The 18,283-nt window shown below is 41.9% G+C and overlaps 1 protein-coding gene across 1 annotated transcript in view; it reads right to left on the bottom strand.

Moving 5' to 3' along the window:
* Positions 1 to 18,283, bottom strand: part of LOC124616245 (protein unc-13 homolog 4B-like) — a 191,123-nt gene that overhangs the window by 111,018 nt on the left and 61,822 nt on the right. The window contains exon 2 of the mRNA XM_047144552.1: positions 12,057 to 12,214. Within this exon, the coding sequence (XP_047000508.1) occupies positions 12,057 to 12,214 (158 nt within the window). The remainder of the gene's footprint in view (positions 1 to 12,056; positions 12,215 to 18,283) is intronic.

The raw sequence follows: 18,283 nt of genomic DNA, 5'->3' as shown, positions 1-18,283 counted from the left end.
AGCAGATATGCACTCCAAACACCGTATTTCTCGTTTCTCTCTTCTCCACATCACGCTTCTTTTAGCTGCCTTCACGTCCAACCGTACTGCCAGCTTGAAAACACGCGGACAGACGCCTTTGCTTTCGGTGCGTGCTGTATCGGCAACGAACAGCTTGAGAGGTGAGCTAAACAGGGAGCCGTTAGCAGACGAGGCCCTCGTGTTGCGAAACTCTACCGAGAACCCGCAGACACCTCGCAGCACTTTCCTGCCCTAGGACGCAATGAAACCTTGCGAAGACTTCAACTCTACTGACGCTCACGTCTTCGCTGTTTTTGGCAGTGACGTATGTAGGTGAGGATTCCCCGGTTTATTTGCGGTCTGACACTTCCTGTCGCCACAGCAGTAGTACGAGTAAAGACGTGGCCGTAGCGTGAAGTCAGGAGAATGCTGGTCGTCTGGTATGCAGTCCATGCATCCAGGAGACGCTCGCACGATAAATGGGATTATGACGTTATTGCAGAATCTCTTAGGAGAAAAACAAATGATGGTTTGTAATGTAATGTAAGAAAGCCTTAGTATTACTGTTAGATCGAGCGCTCTTCTTTTATTCTCATAGAGAAAGATTGTATTAGCGACACGTTATTGGACTGAATTGTACATGCAGCTACGAAACAAACATCTGGACACGGATGGTTGAAAGTGAAAATACGTGTTCAGTCATCATTTAATAATTTGGTACAAGTCGTTAGCCGGAAAGCTCTAGCAGTCTAAGTCACATTTTGGTAGTGAAGAGCTGAAGTTCCTAGGATATCTTGTGGGAGTGAACGCTATTAAACCTGACCCTGTAAGAATTTCAGCAATCAAGGAGCGTCGAGAACCAAGATACGTGAAACACATAATGTTTCAAGGTCAAGTAATGAATGAACCGTGTCTTCTAGCTCTACTTAAGCGAAGAGCGATATGGGTGTGGAACGATGATGCATCCAGAGCTTTCCAGGATATAAAAGATGCCTTGGTCAATTCTTCCATTTTAAAACACCCAGGCCGGCCGCAGTGACCGAGCGGTTCTAGGCTCTTCAGTTTGGAACCGCGCGAGCGCTACGGTCGCAGGCTCGAATCCTGCCTCGGGCATGGATGTGTGTGATGTCCTTAGGTTAGTTAGGTTTAAGTAGTTCTAAGTTCTAGGGGACTAGTGACCTCAGATGTTAAGTTCCATAGTGCTTAGAGCCATTTGAACCATTTTTTAAAACACCCAGTGACAACTGAACCTTTTAAACTATCTACTGACGCCTCAGAATATGAAATAGCTGCAGAGTTATTTCAGGGTGAATGGAACCAAGAACTAGGTGAACATAGAACTATTTCTTTTGCAAATATGAGCATGGATCAATGTGAGCCACTGAAAAAGGGTTACTTGCCTTACTACGGAGTACACAAAAGTTTGAAACATTACTTTGGGGATCCTATTTGGTAGTCTATGTAGATCATCACCTTCTTAATGGAGAGTAGATTATCACATCGCACGTTGACGCCCTGGGTACTTTTTTCCAACAATTTGATATTGAAATTAAGTACATTAAAGAAGTCAGAATCGGGTACCAGATGCTTTATCTAGATTTCCATTATGAATGAACGAAATAAGGCGAACTAAAGGACCCGGTGTTACATTTACTACGAATTTCTTATACACGTGTATACATACGACCAACCTATAGGCCCCAACACCAGGAGTTTCTTGTATGCTGATGACCTTGCTCTTGCCACTCAGAACTCAGACTTTGAATCAGTGGAGAACACCCTCACGAATGCCCTTGAAGATCTATCAAGATACTATAGCACAAATCAGATTAAACCAAACCCCTCAGAGACTCAAGTGTGTGCTTTTCATTTGAGAAATAGGGAAGCTATTCGTAAGAAAGGTACAAGTCGTTAGAAGTTGAGTTACAACATTGCTACACCCTAAAATACTTAGCAGTGACGCTGGATAGATCTCTTACCTTCAAGAGACACTGCATGAATTGCAAGTTGAAACTTTCCACCAGAAACAACTGGCAATTATAGTGGGGCAGTCAACTTGAAACCGCCCGAACCTCTGCGTTTGCTTTAGCCTATTCTGCAGCAGAGTACTCTTTCCTATTTGTTATAATTCATCGGATACCAAATAAGTAGGTGTAGCTCTCAAGGACATCTGCAGGATGATAACAGAGTGCTGGAAATCTATTCCTGTCGAATGGATTTACCACCATGCAGGAATAGCACCAGACCACACGCCTCTCCAATCCACATCCTCAACTGAGGGTGACACGACAGTCGGACGGTCCCGATGGGCCACTTGTGGCCTGAAGACGGAGTGTTAGGAATAGCACCACCTCCCAATTGAAGAGTAATTGCGGTGAAGAAGGAAAGAAAGTAAGTGGAACAAGAACAAACTAATCCCCTGTATGGGAATGAACAGCATTCGCAGCGACTGAAGTCAAGAAAGTGTCTCATTAGAACATCAAAGGCACTTACTACCGCTGCTGCGTCAGGGTGCAACTTTGGAGGGATAAGACTTCCCTTCCCTCCGGTTGGAAAAGAGTTTCTGAAACTCTGCCTCCAGGACACGACGAGGAATGGATGACCTAGAAATCTTTGAATAAGCTGTGGTCAGAAGTGGCTAGATCAAGGTTTAATCTGGCAAGATGGATCACAGTACAGAAAACAATGTTAAGTGTGATTGTGGAGACGTCCAGACTGTCCAGCACGTACTTCAGTGTCGACTGCGTACAACTTCCTGAATTGCAGAAGACTTCCACCAAGCGACAGAAAATGGACTGCAAGTGGCCAAATTTTCATCAAAGACTATACGACATGTTAACTGTTCACCTATGTATGTTTCTGACACGAGAATAATAACACAAGACGAAGTATGTATCCTAACCAGAAGGATAAAGCACGAAGTCAGTGTTGATGCATGTTTCAGAATGAAATTTCAGCAATGTCAACAGGGACATTTAGCCTTGTAGAGAGCCTTTCGTGGAAAATAATAGATCAAGTATTATTTTGGCGAGAACATCAAAAGCCCCAAAGTGTTGAATTACAGTTAACAGCGTTCACATACAACGCATATGGACATTTTAGATATCGTAAGTGTATAGCTCATATGGAGAAGTGTTATTATTTTACAGGTTTGAGCAAAAAAGTCACACACAGACAATACAAACTTGCTAGACCTGTCAGAAAGTAAAAGAGAATCATGGTGGCATACATTATACTATGTATCCGATTATACCAAAAGGATTGCATGATTTAACAGCATTGATTTCAGCGGCCTTTGCCATCCAGTAGAGATGGAGTTACATATGTTTATGTACTGGTTGAATGCTAGTCCAAATATGTAACTTTATATCCGATCAAATAAGCCAACACCCTACAGTAATCCACTAAATGCGTAATTAATTTAATGATGTCGGGTAACTAAAGAAACTTTTAACTCATTTAAACAATTTACAAGTAATAACTTTAAAAAATTCTTAGCACTGGAAGGAATACGTCGCATAACCATACCTAAATATCGAAACATTGTAAATATATCATGAAAGAACTGGGTAGGTTATGTAGGACATACTGTTCAAGCAGACATACAACCTAGGTAAAGAAAATACCAGAGTTCCAAGTAACATTTAATGAACTTCCACATTTATCTACTGGTTTATCTTCCATCGAAATACTGCAAGGTATATTCGTAGGCGAGCCATTGTTGAAATTGTTTAAATGGTAAGAGGATGATAATAACATACACCGAGAAAACGTAGACGATATTGTAAAAGAAAATTCACAACAAGCAGCAGAAAAATGGAGCGTAAATATAATGAAAAAGCTACGACACCCAACTCTGACGTGGACGACTTGGTAGTAATCAAGGAAGTACACTACAGCTCAAATCTGAAGAAAGAACACACAAGTTTTTCCCTCAATATAGCGGTCCTTACACTGTTTTAAATGTACCATATCCCAAAGCAGTTTTCTTGTTCGATCCAGAAACAGATCAAGAAAAGGGATTATATAATACTATTACGTTAAAGCGACAGAAGTCGCTATTAAGTTAAACTGAGAAAGAAACACAGTAACAACGAAGATCTTTCTTAATGGGGAAGGTGTGTAAACAAATACTGTCAACTGTTATTTAATCGGCTGCTAACAAGGGAACCTCACCATCGCACCCCCCTCAGATTTAGTTATAAGTTGGCACCTTGGATAGGCCTTGAAAAACTGAACACAGATCAATCGAGAAAACAGGAAGAAGTTGTGTGAGACTATGAAAAAAATAAGCAAAATATAAAAACTGAGTAGTCCATGCGCAAGATAGGCAACATCAAGGACAGTATGAACTCAGGAGCGCTGTGGTCCCGTGGTTAGCGTAAGCAGCTGAGGAATGAGAGGTCCTTAGTTCAAGTCTTCCCTCGCGTGAAAAAGTTTGAACTTTTATTTTTAGACAATTATTATCTGTCCGTCCGTCCGTCAGGGTTCAAGTCTTCCCTCGCGTGAAAAAGTTTAATTTTTTATTTTCAGACAGTTATTATCTGTCCGTCCGATGCGAGGTAACTGTGCCGTAGTATGAGGACGCTACACCTAAACACTTCTTTGGGAGTGATTATCACATCCACACGAAAACCTAAATCGGGCAAGGTAGAAGAATCTTTTTACCCATTCGCCAAGTGTACAAGTTAGGTGGGTCGACAACATATTCCTGTCGTGTGACGCACATGCCATCACCAGTGTCGTACAGAATATATCAGACGTGTTTTCCTGTGGAGGAATCGGTTGACCGATGACCTTGCGATCAAATGTTTTCGGTTCCCATTGGAGAGGCACGTCCTTTCGTCTACTAATCGCACGGTTTTGCGGTGCGGTCGCAAAACACAGACACTAAACTTACTACAGTGAACAGAGACGTCAATGAACGAACGGACAGATAATAAATTTGCGAAAATAAAAAAAGTAAACTTTTCAGTCGAGGGGAGACTTGAACCTACGACCTCTCGTTCCGCAGCTGCTCACGCTAACCATGGGACCACGGCGCTCCTGAGCTCAGACTTCCCTTGATGTTGCCTATCTTGCACATAGATTACTCAGTTTGTATATTTTGCTTATTTTTTTCATAGCTCCACACAACTTCTTCCTGTTTTCTCGATTGATCTGTGTTCAGTTTTTAAAGGCCTATCCACTGTGCTTACTTATAACTAAATCTGAGGGGGGTGCGATGGGGAGGTTCCCTTGTAAGTATTCTTGTAGGGTAATAGCGCTGGCCGAAGAGACGGGTTACTTGCCATCATAGGGTAAAAACAATGTGTGAAGTTGAGAATTGGAATAAGGTCATGAACGCTTGTGAGTAATGCTCTCGTGAAAACAAAGCAAAAAGACGTGCAATAAAAATATAACACATTTCCAGTATAAACAGAATGTGACAAACCGAGTGGACTCAGTGACAGACTCCTGCTCTCGTGAGACAAAGGACATGGACAAATGACAAAAGTCAGTCGTGTCACGTATACAACGGGAATAAAAGATACATCAATGGAATAATGTGTGATGGACTCAATTAGCCACATAAACAGATAAAATCCACACGTAGTGTGTGAATTATGTTGGTAGCAAGCTACATTTTGAGATATGTAAAGGAGATACAATTAGCACACGATGCACGTCGAAAACACTTGCATGAGAGAAGTACAAATGAAAATAGTTACTGATACTACAGGGCAGAGACAGTGAGCAGTATAAAGAATACATAGAGTGACAAGAAAAAAGATGTAGACATCATAATAGAGTAAAATTAGATGAAAGTAACCTCTTCGGCCCTGTTCAATAAAGTTGTTAAAGATGCTGACCAGTACTATCCGACAGAAAGAAAGCGTACAAACAATGTGGACTCACGAAGGATTGATATTATGCGGGTAGATGGATCCTAGAGACCTATCTATACCATAGGTCGCGTGCATTCACAAGAGAAATGGTCCGTACTGCTTTTATGAAATAGTGCGGGTGGATTCCTTTCACTTGCGCAGTACTTATCCAAGAACGCAGTGATTCACCTATGATACAATAAAAAAGAATTTAAGTAGGAGTTAGTGTGACAAGTGATCACACTAAAGAAGAGGATATCATATATAAATAGAAAATATAACTTCAAATGGTTCAAATGGCTCTGAGCACTATGGGATTTAACATCTGTGGTCATCAGTCCCCTAGAAGTTAGAACTACTTAAACCTAACTAACCTAAGGACATCACACACATCCATGCCCGAGGCAGGATTCGAACCTGCGACCGTAGCAGTCGCGCGGTTCCGGACTGAGCGCCTAGAACAGCTAGACCACCGCGGCCGGCAAAGATAACTAAGGAGATTTATATATCCCCAGATGTAACTTGAAATTTCGAGATGTACCCTGTTGTTGATAAAACACAGAGTAGAATTAACTAGTGTTCTTGTTCTTAAATATTAACAACTTTGGATTTTATACTCAAATAAAAGGAAATATGAAACTTTTCCTAAAGGAATAAATGTATGAGGGATTTTTTTTATCTACGAGGGTAACAATCATCCAATGTGTAGTATCAATAATTCGATTAAATCCGTACGTTATAGTATTTAAGGAATACTTATTAGTGTTGTAACAAAATAGTACAACAATTATGTATAATGGGTACTAAGTGACAACCGGGGAAATGAGATATAGTAAAATATAATAACATACGTAATAAGGAATAAAATGAACGTCAAAAGGGAATGTAATAAGAAGGTATTTATATGCCATGTAATATGTTTAAATTCTATATTATAAAAGAAAATGTATAAAGCGACATCTTTAGCTTGAGCTCAGGGATATGTAGTGCAATAGGACGTTGTGAGTAAATCCTGTTGCGCTATATGAAGACTTGTCGCGTCAGCTAAAGATGTTCGGAATGCTTAAGTCAAGTAAGGGGATCAAATATCGACAGACCTACTGTGCGTACCGTATCTGTTCCTACAGAGAGGGCTTACAAGGAAAGATGTAGCCAGGAGAATGCTGACTTCTTACTTGGCGCCTGGTATGCAGTCCATGGACCCAAAAACACGCGCACAGAATAAACGGGATTTTGAAATTATAACGGAATCTCTTAGGAGAAAAGAAAATGATAGTTTTTAAAGTAATGTAAGAAAGCTATAGCATTACTGTTAGACCGAGCGCGATCTTGTTTGAGTTCTCTTAGGGAAAGGATGTATTAGCATCATGTTAATGGACTTAACTGTAAATGTAGTTATGAAATAAAGATCAGGGAATGGGTGGTTGAAAGTGAAAATATGAGTTCAGTCATTTGATAATTGTGTATAAGTCGTTAGTAGGAAAGCTCTAGCAATTCCCTACAGCAGAGAAGACGTTGCAGAAAAGTTCGCACGGGAGTGGCACGGAATAGCTGCTCCACAAACATCTACACGGCGACCGGAATTACAAATAAGCCAGATTCATCAAAAAAGGTAATCCTTCAACAGAACATTGTGACGCACGGTACTGGATGCAAGAGAAATAGTACCGTGCGAGACCAAACTAAACTAAACCAACTAACACAACCAAACCCCAATTTTTTTTTTTTGCCGTATATTCTTGACTAACATCAACTCACCGCTTCTAGTCCCAGAAGTACCTAACCCTCACGACCGTTAGAGGGTGTATTCAAAACAAACCTGATTTGCATCCTGATAGTGGCGCTTCTCTTATGCGACTGGCGCGAAATGTGAATATGCAACATTTTTCAGATGTAGAAACACGCCTACCAACTTTCGTTATGTCGCATAATTCCTCCTTGGTATTTCGATTTATTTTCCGTCAGTGTATGTGACGTAATGGGATGCAGTCAAACATTTTCTGATGCAGCTGTGTAAATCTTCCCGAAAAGCACGTCGAATATGCTTGTAGCGCCAAACTAACAGTTCTTAACCCTGCCGTAGTCAGATTGCCTTGCGCCACGCAAAGCGTGTAGTGTAATTTATGAAGTTCTCTTCCAATGAGACTCCTCGTCTTCATACAGCAAGTCTTCCCGCCTATAAACCGATTTGCTTGTAGATGCTCTTGTGCATATGCCTGCAAGAACAATTATGTACTCACACTACCGCATTCTTGCACTCTGGGTGTTAGACTGCATTTGCCATACAGTCCCCCCTCCCCCCCCTCCCCCATGTAACACTTAATTTAGGTAATAAGCTACCTCTGTTATTTAAAAGTAATTCTTCTTTCTGTCATCGTTGTGTATGTGTCGTCATCCCTCTTCCTTAGTCGAATATAGGCAAAATACTTCCTAGTCTGTTGATTTACTCTCATTTGTTTCACCACGAAGCAGACATCTGACGTGAAGACTTGGTACACGTTTGCTGTCTCACACTGGGATACAGTTACATCCTATGCGTTATTCACTGGTGTGCAAAATTTAAGGACGAAAATACGTTTCGCATGATGTGTAACTGCTAAGTAACATAGCTCGATGAACCTTGGACCATTCATAGAAAGAACTGCTACAGTACAGCGCAGAAGGTAACTGAAGGGAATATGCAATGAGCTGAAAATAAATGACCCTTTTATTGGCTGGTTCAAATGGCTCTGAGCACTATGGGACTTAACATCTATGGTCATCAGTCCCCTAGAACTTAGAACTACTTAAACCTAACTAACCTAAGGACATCACACAACACCCAGCCATCACGAGGCAGAGAAAATCCCTGACCCCGCCGGGAATCGACCCTTTTATTCAAAGATAATACTTACAAAGAAGTCACCGCGATTCATTATGGTCCCTTGGACTTTATAAATGCTGGGACATGTTTGTAGTTCCAATGCTCGACGTATCCTCATATGACAAGAGAGGAGATAACGGAGTGAACTCAGGATAGTTTTCGATCTTCATCGTTTTGGTGGTCCAAGTGTTATGCTGTACGGAGGTATAATGTTGCATGGGTGTCCTGACATCCAAATCTTTGAACACGGTACACTCAATGGTCAGAGTTATTGTGACACTGTACTCCTTTTACATGGGTATCTTTTCGGCGATGTATTTGTTCGAATGGCTCCGAGCACTATGGGACTTAACATCTGAGATCATCAGTCCCCTAGAACTTAGAACTACTTAAACCTAACGTAAGGGCATCACACACACATCCATACCCAAGGCAGGATTCGAACCTCCGACCGTAGCAGTCCCGCGGTTCCGGACTGAAGCGCCTAGAACCGCTCGGCCACAACAGCTGGCAGCGATGTATTCGGATTTACCATTTTTATGGATGACAATAGACGACCACATTGAACATCACAGTTGGTGGACGACTTCGAACGAAAGGATATTCAACAAAACAGCTGCATGCCCGTTCCTAGACATAAATCCTATCAGCATTGAAGCATGTCTTCGCATAGAAGAGTGTCATTTCTCTTTGTCTCATTGTGCATGTCTATCAGGAACCTTCTTTACTTCATTGGGCAGTGTTACTTTGGAATGGGTTATTTTTTGAAACTTACTGTGGTCCTTAAGTTTAGCTCATCAGTGTACATTCTGCACTGAGATGACAAAAGTCGTGGGATACCATCCAATACCGTGTCGGACTTCCTTTTGCGGGCCGTAGTGTTGCAATTTGACATGGCATGGAGTCAAGTCGTTGGACGTCCCCTGCAGATATACTGAGCCTTGCCGCATCCAGAGCCGCCCATAGTTGCGAATTTGTTGCGGGTCAGGATTTTCTGCACGAAATGAACTCTCCATTATATTCCATAAATGTTCTATGGGATTCATGACGGGTGATCTGAGTGGCCAAATCATTCAGTCGAATTGTCTAGGATGTTCATCAAACCAGTCGTAAACAATTATGACCAGGTGAGCTGACACCGTTGTTTGGGAACATGAAGCTTATGAATTGCTGCATACGGTTTCTAAGCAGCGAGCATAACCATTTGCAGCCAAAGATCGGTTCAGATGGACCAGAGGACCAGGTCAATTCCATGTAAACGCAGCTCACAGCATTATGAAGCCACCACCAGCTTGCACAATGGTAGACAACATAGGTCCATGGCTTTGAGAAATTTGCGCCACACTCGAACCCTACCTTCAGCTCTTACCAACTGAAATCTGGACTCATCTGACCTAGCCAAAGCTTTCCATTCGTTTGTGGTACAACCGATATGGTCACAAGCCCAGGAGAGGAGCTGCAGGCGGTGTTCTCCTCTTAGTAAAGGTAGTCGCATCGGTGGTCTGCTGCCATAGCCCATTACCGTCAAATTTCGCCGCACTGTCCTAAGGGATACCTTCGTTGTACGTCCCACAATGATTTCTGCCGTTAATTCAAGCAGTGTTGCTTGTCTGTTAGCACTAACAGTTCTACGCTGCTCTCTGTCGTTAAGTGAATGCTGTTGGCACAGAGTTGTCTGTGGTGAGAGGTATTGTTTGAAATTTGGTATTCTCGGCACTGAAACTGTGGATTGCGGAATATTAGGACCCCTAACGATTTCCGAAATGGAATGTCCGATGCGTCTAGCTCCAACTACCATTCCGCGTTCAAAATCTGTTAATTCTCGTCGTGCGGCTATAATCACGTCGGAAACATTTTTACATGAATCACCTGCGTACAAATAACAGTTCCTCCAAGGCACTGTCCTTAACGCCTTGTGTACGCCATACTACTGCCATCTGCATATGTGCATATCGCAATCCCTCGATTTTTGTCGCTTCAGTGGATGTACTTTCCCTTGAACTGCTTTCTAAATCTGATGTATAGCTACTCATAGAAAGTGAGTGAGCTGACACAATGGTTGAGGCGCTGGACTAACATTTCACTGGAGCCAATCCTGTCATTCCTCGTGATTTAAGTTTCCCGTGATTTCCCTGAATCACATTATACAAAGTAGTGATTTTCTCTTTCAGTAGCCCACTGTTAATTTGTTTCCTCAGTTTCCTTAAAGTCCTATAGTATTCCGTCGCTAATGACTTTCTTAACGACTCTAGGCGTACACCTTTACATAACTGAATGTTTACTTCTAGATTTCACATTCATTCACAGTAAGTGTTTACTTATGTGAGTGAGTATTGTAACACCTCCGTTTTTATCCCGACCTGATCTGATCGAATAGCAGCCCAATATTTATTATTAACATGACCGTGAACCTAATGGGGCTGGTAATCGGAATTGACTGCTACGGAAGTTGTTACTTTCCAGTTCGTCCTGTTCAATACTATAATACTGAATGTATGGTAATAAGGAACACCAACACAGTTTTACTAATTACGAACTTATATTCTTCTCAAAACACAAAAAGGAGACAGCCACTGCCTTCGTCATACATATCTAATTACGACTAATCTCAGCACAGGCTTTCTTCCTTTGCCATTATCGTCACACGCTCATCCATCACTACATCCAACACTGCAGTCCAAGGCACTAGTAACGTCACTGATCACTTATACAAAGATACTTCATCACTTTCCCGTAATTTATTTATTATTTAGGGGACTAACCACGGCGATGGTGACACCCTTCTCGCTTAAAAACCCTGTATTCCAGTAATGACCTCCACACACACCATTCCCGCCAACCACTCTGGCGCATCTCGACACTCGCTCTCGCAACACGTCACAATCGATTGTTCGCCCTATCGACCTGTGCCGAGTGCAAAGTTATGGTAAGGGCCTACGGACCCCTTACAGTATGAAACCAAGAGCAGCTGAATACTGCGCATGAGTGTGTTCAACTTGCAAAACGTACATTATTAGAATGAATTTGCGGTGGACACCAAAAGGCAGTGCAATCACCATTATCGTGGCATATGGTCCAGATAATGTTCCTGTGACACCCTCCATCTCATGATATGCCAACAGTGGCTTGAAAACTAGTTAATGGCGCAAAAAATAACTCATATCAAAAATGTAAAAAAATAAAAAAGGCATTGGCTGCATATTATACCCATATAAATCGCCTTTTCTGTAAAAGAGGGACTAAGTAGCAAGCGGTGTAGTGTAGAGTGATGCAAAACTTTCAGAGGAACATAGTAGGGCAGCTCAGAATGCGGCAACTTAACATACCTGTTTGACTGGTCCCTCTCGTGCACTGGATCCACCGTGGGCTGGCGGCAGGCTTCGCAGCTCAGTGCCGTTCGACAGGGCCGTCACCTTGGTTGCCAGCACTGGAGACGGTGCATCCTCAGCTGGAGCTTTGCCGCAGCACAGCCAGGGGCAGCAGCCTGAAATGTCAACATCAACATGGAGAAGATTTCAAGGGCTAAATGCAATAAAGGGTAATCTGTGTTTCTACCGCAGGAGACTGAGTAGGAGTGCTACACCGCCATTCTTGGTTAGCTACGGGTATGGCGGCCATTATCTTTCGTGTAGTCTGGTAGTCTGATAATAAAGCACGTGACTGGAAATTGAAGGTCGTGGGATCGAATCCCTCACCCTAGCATTTACCTCTTACATCGAGGAGATTCGCCAGAAACAAGTCGTGGTTCATATTAAACTGTAGGTCACTTTTCCCCCAGTTGGATAAGTGGCGTAGTTTAAGACACTCAGGTCTTCGAAGTGTACACTGAAGCGTCAAAGAAACTAGTATAGGGATGCGTATTCACATACAGAGATATGTAAACAGGCAGATTACAGCACTGTGGTCGGCAACACTTATATAAGATAACAAGTGACTGGCGCGGTTTTTAGATCGATTACTGCTGCTACAATGGCAAGTTATTAAGATTCAAGTGAGTTTGAACGTGGTGTTATAATCGGTGCACGAGCGATGGGACTCAGCGTCTCCGACGCAGTGATGAAGTGGGGATTTTCACGTACGGCCGTTTCACGAGTGTACCGTGAATATCAGGAATCCCCGACATCGCTGCGGCTGGAAAAAGATGCTGAAGAGAATCGTTCGGCGTGACAGAAGTGCAATCCTTCCGCAAATTGATACACAAATCAATGCAGGGCCATCGACAAGTGTTAGCGTGCGAAACATTAAACGAAACATCATCGATATGGACTTTCTGAGCCGAAGGCCCACTCGTGTACCCTCGATGATTGCACGACACAAAGCTTTACGCCTCGCCTGCCCCCGTCAACACCGACATTTGACTGTTGATGACTGGAAACATGTTGCCTGGTCGGACGAGTCTCGTTTCAAATTGTATCTAGTGGATGGACGTGTGCGGGTATAGAGACAATCTCATGAATCCATAGACCCTGCATGTCAGCAGAGGACTGTTCAAGCTAGTGGAGGTTCTGTAATGGTGTGGAGCGTGTGCAGTTAGAGTGACATGCGACCCCTGATACGTCTAGATACGATTCAGAGAGGTGACACGTACGTAACAATCCTGTCTGGTCATGTCCATCGCGCATTCCGACGGACTTGGACAATTCCAGCAGGACAATGCGACACCCCACACGCCCAGAATTGCTACAGACTGGCTCCAGGAACACACTCCTTAGTTTAACCACTTCCGCTGGCCACCAAACTCCCCAGACAAGAACATTATTGAGCACATCTGGGATGCCTTGCAACGTGCTGTTCAGTAGAGATCTCCACCCCGTCGTACCTCTTACGGATTTATGGACAGCCCCGCAGGACTCACGGCGTCAGTTCCTTGCAGCACTGCTTCAGACATCAGTCGAGTCCATGCCACGTAGTGTTGCTGCACTCCTGCGTTCTCGCGGGGACCCTACACGACATTAGGCAGGAGTACCAGTTGCTTTGGCTCTTCAGTGTATCTCACTATGATTAGTGCACTGAAGAATACCGAATCAAATTCTTGCGAGTTCTGCGTTAAATTTTACTTTCTTCCGAAACAGCCAATCATATCAGGTGAAACTAGAGCTATGTCACTTACTGCTGTGTATTGCTTAGTAAATGATAGTCGTATTGTAATTAACCTTCTGTGATAGGATATAAAAGTTGACCATAACAGGAAGAAAATAAAACAAAAGGAGAAAAACCGGGCAATCAGTGTAAAAGATAGTCAGCTTCTTCCAATGAATCGGAATTTGATCATGCATACGATATTAAGAGTAACTTCAGACTTATCGCAGATGATGCAGCTATCTACAGCGAAATACAGTATGAACGAAGCTGTACAAATATTCAGTCAGACCCTGATAAGATTTCAAATTTGGTTCAATGATTGGCAGCTTACTTTAACTGTTCAAAAATATAAAATCGTGCACTTCACTAAGGGGATATAATATTAGTGGATCTGTAAACTCATACAAATACTTGGATATAACACATAGTAGGTACAGTCATGTGTAATGCTGATAGAAGACTTCCATTTATTTATTTATTTTGTGGATTACTAGGGAAGTGCAAAGAACCTACACAGGATATTGCTTACAAATCGCTCATGCGAACCGTCCTGCAATACTGCTCGAGTGTGTGGAACCCATACCTTATGGGATTAGCGGTGGATATTGAAAGTATATAGAGAGGGGCAGCACGAAGGGTAACAGGTTTGCCTGACCCGCGGGAGAGAGTTACTAAGATGTTGAAAGAGCTGGTGGACTCTTGAAGACAGACGGAAACTGTCCCGAGATAATCTACTGACAGAGTTTATAGACACGGCTTCAAATGATGGACCTAGGACTATACTACAGACCTGTACATATTACTCCCCTAGGGATAAAATTAGATTAATTTGAGCAGGCAGAGAGGCATTTAAGCAATCATTTATCCCGCATTCCATTCGTCAATGGAACGGAAAAAAACCTAAAAACCGGTACAGGTCACGTCCTCGGCTATACACTTCACAATGGTTCGCAGATTATAGATGTAGACGTGGATATAGATGTAGAATTGTGCTGTCTGTATAGAAAAGTGGTAACGTCTCTTCAGAATAGCCCTGATTCAAAGATAACGAGAAGCCGTGCATTGCGCCTACAACATCACAGCCGTTATGAGCAGAGCCTGGTCGTTTGGTGAACTTTTACAACATAATGATCAAGCACACGACGTGGAGAAGTTTCGCAGGACAGAATCCTCGGACACAATGAAATAGTTTCAGCATCATTGGTGAGCTCCAGGCAGTCATTTCAAAGAGTTTACCGGCAGTCTCCAGACACAAGATGTAGGCCATAAGAGGCCAATCACGAGTAACGACGTGACAGATATCCCGTCTTAACTGTGTGATGAAATTCAGCGATGGCTCTAAGAATTTTGCCAGATTGATGAGTTAAGTTACAGAAAGTAAGACTCCAATTACAGAGAGATGTAACGGTGTGGCACAAATCACGTTTATTTCTTTCGCAGTGTTATCCCACTCATCGCATAGCTCATGTATGACAAGTATTGATCATCGTCCGATTGACACTTGTTTCTTTGTTGGGATGTCCTGTCTATCACTACAATGTGACCTTAATCTACGTGGAAGTACGTCGTGTCGTTCTTAAGCTGTGAATAATGGAAACTTCCCTTACTGTAGATTCAAAACAGTTTATGTGTCGTCTTTCCGAGTCGGAGAAGGGATGTGATGACCATCAAAACACACACCTAGGTTTGGCAGTGCATCAAACTAACAGTAGCTAATCTGAAACGGTGCCCTGTACGAACGTAGTTCTTGTCCACGTCTTTTAAATAAGCGCCAATATGAGACTAATGTTTCAGCATATGAAACGAAAGGCCAAAACAGTTCGAATTCCTACTGTAATTTTATTTTAGTGGCCCAAAATACGACATACATCTAAACTAAACCATTTTAATAACAGAAATTCTTTTCTGTTAACGAAGGAAGGTAAAGAAACAAAGTTAAGGTTTAACGTCTCGTCGACAACGGAGTCGTTAGAGACGTAGCAAAAGCTCGAGTTGGGGAACGAAATCGGCCGTATCGCATCAGAGGAACCATCCCATCATTTGCATTAATCGATTAAGGGAAACCACACGAAACCTAACTGTGAATGGTCTGACGGAGATTAGATCCAATTTTCCTTCAAGTACGACTCCAGCGTCTTAACCCCTGAGCCACCAGATATAGTGCTGTTAAGAGGGGGCGTACAGGAGGATGTTATAGTAGTTACGAAACGGAGTACCGTCAGCAAAGAGACAATACGATCACGTTATCCAAGGTTTGCCAAATCGATACCGGCAAAGACTGGATTATTTTTTTTATTAGTAGTAGGAACGAATTCTTTGACCCACATTTCCCAACCTAGTTAGGGCTTAGTCTCGAATAATTTGTCTGATGAAGTTTGCCAACAATTCAGAAGTAAAAATAAAATGAGCGGAAAAACTGTAATCATTGAAGGAGGAAAATACAACTTGGCACATGTGCGGCACGATCAGAGGACAGAGATTTAATTTCCTGAAACAAGACGCAGTCGACAGTTAACTACACTTAAAATCGTGCATGAAGAGTAGACTTCGCACAAACAGGGACTGAATGCAGTATTTGGCTTGTCACTACAGCACTCCCGCGCGGTGGCTGATGGGAGAGCACTTAACACTAAACATTGTAGAAACGTCATAACAATCAATTGACTGCGTCAGGTCCTATCTGCATACAAATTTCATTGACGAATTTCTGTCTAATATTTTTCATCGTCTACGATTTATGAACTACCTCAAGAATAAGGTAATCTAACAATAATAATAAGAGAGCAGTGTAACATCTAATAAATAATTCACTACCATATCTTGAATAGAGGACTGATTATTGATAGTATCTGTAGCATACACTACAGTTTGATTTCAAATATTTTATTGACACCTAACAACTAATAATACACACAGACGAACAATCCAGCAAAAGAAAACTATGTCATTTAAAAAAGCGCATGGTAAGCAATATAAACAAAAAGGTATCGGATCTTCTAAAGCAACCACAAAGAAGAACGTAACGATAATAACAAAAGAGATATAGCAATGTTCTGATGACAATCACGTTACTACTTCGAGGAAGGTAAAAAGAATTTATTTTTGATAGAAAGCTTCGTCAACACAACAGATAATTTTTTTCTTTAGTTAAATGTTTAATTATTGAAACAATACTGAAGGTTAACGGGTATTATACCTGTGTTTTCCATCTGATGGACTCGATTTTTCTTGCGTCTTGGTGTTACGGCTTGTAAGTGAAGATATCACGTCGTTTGAATGCTGTTAGTAAGGATGAAGAACGCTGCACTCACTTCTATCAGCTGCACATTGTCATTCAAACTTCTTCAAAATAGACCGAGCTGTACTACTTTGAAATATATCAAAATGTTGGTGATGACACGCTACAGTAGAAAAATACGGATAAAGATTTTCTGCACTAACATCTGGGTTAAAATGTCGTTATTTATACGCATAGTATAGTTATGCATCAAGCATTTGAGATACACCATCAGAGATAATACGTACAGTCATGAATGTGGAATAATATTTGCATGATAATGGTGAGTACATAATACTTAATTCGTGCGGTGGTCATTTGAGGACGGAGCAACTGTCACGAACTGTCCATATGCAACCTGACAGGCATCTTGCTCAAAGATAAACTCTAAACGCCAACGATCTATGGTTGTAAGCTTCGTTCTGAGAAGCAAGGAGGTTAAGAAGCGACTTAATCGTATCGTTAATGAAAAGCTTAAATCTGTAATCTTGCAGAGATTCTGTCTACTTTATTCTGCTCTCAACAAAAAAAGTTCTTGTTACGATGTATAATGAATATTCGAGTTCACGTATTCCATTTTCTTTTATTGCACCTTCCCTTTTCTATATTTCGTGCCGAGGATTACAAACAAATCTCTCATTCTCCTCTATTTATGTACTGTAGAAACTCTGTGAAACATTGAATTCTTTAGGAACATTTAGATGTTTTAAATACGTTAAAGTTGGCCGTTTACATTAATGTACATTTCGTAGAAATTTGTAAAACGTTTGTGTAGGTAAATTTATTGAACGGGGGATGGTGACGGCAGGGCAGGGATATAATGGTATTGCTTGAGAAACCGTGTTCAGCGATGAGACAAATAAAGAAACCAGCCTCACTTGGAGCTCAGAAACAAATGCACTCACATGAGTTCTGTAGTGCGCGTGTCATCGATTCTGCCCGCCTAAGAACGAGAATGCTCTCTAAGTGAATCAAAACGAAAATGGTGTCTTAGTTTCTAAATCCATAGCTTGATAAAACTGTTGTAGAGGAATTATGATTTCAGCAAAACTTCGCCACTTCCCATACCACTATAGAACCAAATTCCTTCCTGCATGAAGAGTTCTCATTTTAACATTACTTTCTAGTGCCCAAAACTGGCCACCTCGACCGCACAATTTAATGTACTGTGATTCGTTGCCATGGGAGTATGTT

The sequence above is a fragment of the Schistocerca americana genome, chromosome 1 (genome assembly GCF_021461395.2).
Source record: "Schistocerca americana isolate TAMUIC-IGC-003095 chromosome 1, iqSchAmer2.1, whole genome shotgun sequence".
Lineage (NCBI taxonomy): Eukaryota > Metazoa > Arthropoda > Insecta > Orthoptera > Acrididae > Schistocerca > Schistocerca americana.
This window is presented reverse-complemented; position numbering and strand designations above follow the sequence as displayed.